The following is a 6,927-nucleotide window of genomic DNA, read 5'->3' on the forward strand; positions in this document are numbered from 1 at the left end:
TCAGTTAAAATTAGTCTTCCGTAAATGCTTATTAGGAATTTCTATAGCACTGACTTGAAGAGGCCAGGATCCTCCAACAATTCCTGCTTGGATAGCTACGCCCATTACAACTGCTAGATCGGGATCTACTGAGGTGTTAGGTTCCTTCCCAAAGAAATCCTGAATAACTTTGCGTATTTGAGGAATCCGGGTGGAACCTCCAACTAACACAATTTCATCCACTTCTGCTTTGTGTAGGTGGCCTTCCTTCAACACTTGTTCAATGGGCACAAGAATCTTCTCAAAAAGGTCCTCATTTAACATCTCAAATAGTTTCCTAGAAATTTCTGTTTCAAACACAACTTTGACAAAGTTGTTCTCTACTTTTGAAGTGTCTCCAAGATTTTTCAGATCATCTGTTTTTTGTGCAGGCTTGCCTTTTAGCACAGTGTTTGTTTTTACCTCACTTTCTGGAAGTTCTTTTGCAAGCTTCCATTCTGGCATAGTCAACAACACCCTTAGTGTAGCTGCCTCATCAACAGTCAGATTTAATTTAACTGCTTCCACAGCCTGTCTGAGGCGATGTATTTCTTCTTTTCTTGTTGGCAGAGAACCGTAGATTTGATGGAGCTGATCATATAAATATAGCATCAACCTCTGATTAAAATCCTGTCCTCCAAGTTTGTTGTTACCTGAAACATCAGAACAGAAGGCATCAGACACATCACCTTCAAAACTTCAGAAAGCAGCACGCATCTTCTCTCCTACTGGGAGATGGTGCTCCAGGGCCAGAACAATGATACCAGGACCATAAGCATAGCACAAGAGCTCACAGAGCTGCAAAAGTAGACATAATTGTTGTCAACCAAAGAACACATGATGGATAGCAACTTCCAGATTTTTATTTAGCAACTCTCTTACAATCTATCCCCCTCAATGTTCTTCCCCTGGAACTGCTCTGCTACACTGTAACAGAAGAAAAGCTAGTGGTTGTTAACTCGGAGGTATTCTCTACAGAAGGAAACATGTAACGATCAATTTGTACCTGGAACCCTGTAACTGAAGTGCAATCTCTCACAGCAAATTGTTTTCCAGCTGAAAATTCCCAGTTTCAAATTCCTCTCTCTGCCCAGAATGGATTTTTCTCTTAGCACTTCCACAATACAGCTTTATTGGGATTACTGTTTTAAGTCTCAAATTATTCAATGTCTTCGTGCACCCAGACAAAAAACTCCATGCTACTGAAGTATATACATATACTGTATACTGCGAAAAGCCAAAGGGATAAAATGCAAGCAGTGAACTTCAAGCTCTATTAAAAGTTGTATCTTCTATTAGCCTTCAGAGAGAGAGAGAGAGAGAGAGAAAGTATAATATATAACCAATTTCTACTGAAAGATTATTCTTGCACCATGTTTTCAAAACCTTTCAAACAATTATTCATGCTTTCCATTCAACAGAGTTTAAAAAAGTGGCCTGCAGATTTTCATCTGGGTTGAACAATACTCTCAAAGTTTCCACTGTTTTGTTTTGACTTAAAACAGGAATTCACTTAGTGGACCACTATCTAAATAAATCAGAATGAAGCTGCCGAATATTTCTTGCTGTTCCACCCTTACTGGACTGAGCAGCAGCTCACATCAAAACTTGTTCATTGAAGGCAACACAGACAGTTCACACTGTATCTCAGACCTGTCTGAATCCAGGTCATCAGAAAAACAGTTGTATATCCACTACAGTTTTACCAAACATTGCTACCAGAACTCTTTGCCAAGTGATGAATCCCTCCGGCACACATACACGTATCACAAGACTTACTTCTGGTTAACAGCACGTGCATTCCCAAACCCTGCCCCACTGAGCTGGAGCCAAACACAAGGTGAGGATGCTCTAAAGTGGTGGTCAAGGATTTGGCAAGTATTTCCAGTTTAGACAAAGGTAACAGATTTGTAACATATCCAGCCCCCAAAAGTCCAGTCAAAGTAACTGTAATAAACACCAGCACTTTACTAGTAGGCACAACAGTTAATAGCCATGGATAAAATGAAACAACTTACTCCTTTGAGTCAGCCAAAACCTGTGAATTTATCCTAATTGTTGAAACCAGTCACAAATCTAATTTTGCATGAAAGGCAGGTGCGAACACATTCGGAGAACACTTTGTGACAAGGCTATGTTTTAAAAAGTCCCTTTAACGGTGACTTTAGGTACACCTTTCCTTTCCTCCCACTCCTTGAGAAAGTAAAGCATTTTTCTCACCTGCCATGGCTCGTGTGAGGAACATCCCTCCCTGCTTGTTCAACAGGGACACATCCAAAGTTCCTCCACCCAAATCCACCACCAGAACATTAAACACATCAGCTTTGTGGAGTCCATAAGCCATAGCTGCAGCTGTCGGTTCATTGATCACTCGCAAAATTTTTAGCCCTACAAACAGCAAAGATACCAAGCAACAGTCAGGTACACTTCAGAAAACTGCAGTTCTCACATCATAAATGGTATTTACCATTAGTTGGTTTTGTGTTTTTTGGTTTGGGTTTTTTTTTTTTTTTCCCCTTTTTTCAAAATCAGACTTATCTGAAACAAAACATCAGATCTGAAGGAAATAATTTTCTAAGCAGTAATACTCAATGAACTCTTCTCCTTATTTAAACCTAAAGTAGTATTACTTCAGTGTCAGGGTGAAGTCACAAACCATGATTTACCCAAACACATTTCTTCCAGAGAAACCTTGCTAAAAGAACTTATTTCAAATGTTCTATTTCTGTTTAAAATATTGTCCAAGGGTGCTCTGTATAGTCTCTCTATTTGGAGATTACCAAAAACCACTATTTTCCCTGAAGTAAAATTTATTACTTCTAGCTATCTATGTTTGCATTAGTCAGCTGCACCTGTTGGTACCCAAGAGTTGTCTACCGTTTCTCACAATCGTTAATGGTCTGTAAAAAAATAATTCCATTCTAAGGTTGTCTGTCACTGATGCACTGCTTCTGTATCCTCCTGTTGTGGTTTAGCTCCAAACAGCAACTAAGCACCTTGCTGCTTGCTCGCCCTCCCCCTGCAGGTGGGATGGGGGAAAGAATCGGAAAAAAACCCACTTGTGGCCTGAGATAAAAACAGTTTAAAGAGGAAATAATAATATTACTTATAAAGGAATATACAAAACCAAGTTATGCACAATGCAATAATTACTCACCACCTGACGGTTGGTAGCCTATCCCTGAGCAGCAATTCCCACCCCCCAGCCAACTCCACCCAGTTTATATACTGAGCATGACATTATATGGTACGGAATATCCCTTTGGCCAGGCTGGGTCAGCTATCCTGGCTGTGCCCCCTCCCAGCTTCTTATGCACCTCCCCACTGGCAGAGCATGGGGAGCCGAGAAATCCCCGACTGAGTACAAGCACTACAACTACTTAGCAACAGCTAAAACATCAGTGTGTTCTCAGCGTTATTCCATACTAAATCCAAAACATGGCACTATACCTGCTATTAGGAAGATTAACCCTATCCCAGCCAAAACAAGGACACCTCCCCGAAGACTCTACTGTTAGTAAAGGAGACCTAAAGATTTCATAGAAAAACGCTGGAACAGAGAGACATCACCTGCAAGGTTGGCTGCCTTAATGGTGGAATTCCTTTGCCTTTCATCAAACTCTGCTGGCACAGAGATGACCGCCTTTGAAACAGGCATGCCAAGATAGTCTTCTGCCATTCTCTTCAATTTCAGTAGCAGCTGAGAGCCAATATGCTCTGGAGTGATGCGAAAGGTTTCGTTAGTTGTCACAGAAAATTCAGCTGATCCATTGTTGTTGAAAATCTGGGAGGAAAAACACCACCACCCACAGGTGAGAAATCTTTTTCTTATGCTCTCCCACCCTGCTCCTGACAAATATTTTATTTGCATATAGTCTGTTCCTTCTGGAAAACTATGAATGTGCATTTGCCAATTCCTGAATCACTTTTATTCCTTGACTACGAGTATTATGCAAAACATGCCACTTAAGGGGTCCAAGTATATCCAAAGTAGTGACACCTGCTGTGCCCGGGTAAGACACATTAAAAAAAGTTAAGACCTAGTGACTGTGTAATCAACACCATATTCAAAGATAAAAGTAGTGCTTTTTGATCATTAGGATTACCCTACTGATAAAGCTTCCCACAGTGTCTTCTTTCTGAAAGGAAGTAAACAGGTTGGTACCAGCTTCTCTTAACAAGTGATGAATTCAGAGACTGATTGCAGTACCTGAAAATTTGTCTCTTTTCAGCAAATACTGCATCATGCTAAATTAATACAATACTTTTTTTAAAAAGCAGCTTTCAAGATCTGCCGCTGGTCAAGTATGTATTAGAAAAGTGCTAGAGAAAAAAATGTACTGTGACAGAGAAGACGTGACTTCCTTTTTTTTTTAATCCCAGGGAAAAAGTGAAGTTTCAGCAAAGCACAGTTAGAATTTCCAATTGAAACTTAAAGTATAAGAGAAGGGGCTGAAAGGTTCCCCAGAAACACATTTCACAGCAGAGGACAGGGTTCTCCGGAAAATCACTGTCTGCTCTCATGCAGAGGTATGTGACTTCCACAACCGTTTCCTCTTCCCCTCTCTGGACACCTCTTGCAGTTTTCAGGCATATCAGATTCAGCTGAATGACTCAAGGTCAGACGCACTGGTCACCTACTACATGTTTCAAGCGTCTTATAGCTTGCTGCCTGGAGAGACCTGAAGATGATGGCTACTTACCTTAAAGGGATACCTGCTACTTTCACTTTTCAGTTCTTCCGAAGTGAAGATTTTCCCAATGAATCTTTTTGCATCATATATGGTGTTCTGAGGATTTGAATCAGCCAGTTCTAGGCCATCATATCCTACATACACATCTCTGTCTGTGAAAGAGACTATACTCGGTATGCTGTTGTGCCCATTTTCATCTGCAATAACCTTCACCTGCCCTGTTCCAGGAAGAAAGACACCAACAGAGCAGTAAGTCGTGCCAAGGTCAATCCCAATTACTTTTGGCGTAGGCATCGGTAAATATTGCTGTGCTAGATAGCCAGCTAACAAGAGAGCCAAAATAGCCGAACCTGAAACAACAGTATTTTAAAATATAGCGTTAGAGTTATCTACTGCTGCAAACCTAGAAGTCAATGCAAATTACAGGGTATTACACATGACACCTCATACTGTTTTATTTCATGCTCTGAAGCCTGTTTAGCTACCTAATTAGTTTTCAATTTCTTCAAAGGTCACCAGCCAAGTTCAGGTCTCTTAACTCAACAAAGAGTGGTTAGAAGAGTCAAAAAATCTTAGGCATTGAATATTAAACTGATTTTAAAAAGCCCAAGAAGTACAACAAAGCCAAAAATATCACCACTCTCTAAGAATTCTTTTTCTCTCTGCAAGGTACTTCAGAAATATAGGCTAATTAGCATTTTGGGGGGAATTGCCTATGAATGACCCCTAACGGACATCTAGTTAATGAGGCTGCACAAAATCACAGTGAAATGACAAACTCCCAATGCAAATATTCCTTCCAACTTCACTGGAAGTCTAAAAATAAGGAGATGTGAAACCATGCAAACTCCTCTTATTCCAGTCATAGCCCCCCAAAAGCATCTTCCCACACCTCTGAATCTCTTCTGTGCCTTGAAATCAAGGGGTAGACTAGTTAAAGTGCAGAGTAGGTTTGCTGTTTTTTTTTTAATTTTACATATAATCAACAGACGAGGCAAGAAACCAAAAAATCTAACATAAAGCAATGCCTCAGAGGAGCAAAAAAGCACCAACAAACAAAATCTCAAGAAAGAATCTGAATTGCTTAAATTTCCAAGAATGGATAAGCTCTTTTTCCCAGCAGGGAAGGACGGTCACAGCTGTGCTTCAAAACAGACGAGCGGGAAAGAACAGGTTTACTTTTGGCCGTGAATCCCCCAAGGCATTTCTTAGCAATACGCCACTGAGCACTTCGGCTTTCCAAACAGAGGCACACACTAAACACGCCACAGGAACCCGTGACATCCTAAAAGCCTGTCCGTGGCGGTAACGCTGGCAGCAAGCCTGCGAGAGCCCCAGCAAAACCACGCCGTCGCGGTCAGCGGCCACCGCCTGAGGCAGGGTGACGAGACGCGCCTGGGCCCTGCCAGGCGGAGGATCCCCACTGCTCCGCCGGCTCCACCACCGCCCGCCCCGCCGGGCACCGTCCCCTCAGCAGTCCGAGGGGCGTACCAGGCCCCATGCCCCCCGCTCACCCAGCACCGCCATCTGCCCGGCCATCGTTGCCCGCCGGCTCCAGTAGCGCCCGCCAACGCCGACTGCTTGACGGCTCCTTCCGGGCCGCGCCACGCGGCACGCCGGGACTGGTAGTACGCGCGGCACGCCCACCCCAATGACCTTCGTCTGCTATAGGGGGCAAGAAAACCACAACTCCCAGGAGGCACAGGGGCTCGCCTATTTCCGGCGGACACCAGCAAATGGGCTGAGAGGAGTGTCATTCGGCACGCAGAAGAGGAGTAGTTAACGAGAGAGGATGCGCCTCAATGCCTTCTCGGCGCATGCGCCTTCCGGGTCGCGGTGCCTGCTGGGAGCGGTAGTTCGGTTGGTAGTGGTACGGCACCGCCGGCCGTGGCCGCCGTCGCTGTGGGGGCGCTGCTGGGCGCCATGCCAGCTGCTTGGTGCCAGGGCCCTCTTCCCCCTGGGGGCACGGGCAAGCGGCACGCCGCGGTGCTGGGCAGGGACGTGGCGCGGGGACCCCGCCCGGGCAGGCACCGCTGCCATCGCCGCCGTGCCAGCACTCTGCTACCGGCGTGAGGCGTTAAGAGACCGTAGATCCAGAACTGCCAGATTAGCACAGATTAAAACTGTTAGGCCTTTAAAAATAATTATAACAATTATTATTTCTCTTTGTTTTAATAGATACTATTACTGGCTTTCGTGTTTCAGAACCTTTTGC

The 6,927-nt window shown here is 43.9% G+C and overlaps 1 protein-coding gene across 1 annotated transcript; it reads right to left on the minus strand.

Annotated features, from left to right (window-relative positions):
* On the minus strand, positions 1 to 6,251 carry HSPA13 (heat shock protein family A (Hsp70) member 13; the record flags this gene model as incomplete). The annotated part of the gene is made up of 5 exons (XM_081999187.1): positions 1 to 671; positions 2,239 to 2,406; positions 3,589 to 3,802; positions 4,722 to 5,062; positions 6,227 to 6,251. 5 exons carry the CDS (start codon positions 6,249 to 6,251, stop codon positions 1 to 3), a joined length of 1,419 nt encoding a protein of 472 aa, XP_081855313.1.
* Positions 6,252 to 6,927: the final 676 nt, after the last annotated feature.

Source organism: Phaethon aethereus (assembly GCF_964289735.1).
Source record: "Phaethon aethereus genome assembly, chromosome: 1".
Classification (NCBI taxonomy): Eukaryota; Metazoa; Chordata; class Aves; order Phaethontiformes; family Phaethontidae; genus Phaethon; species Phaethon aethereus.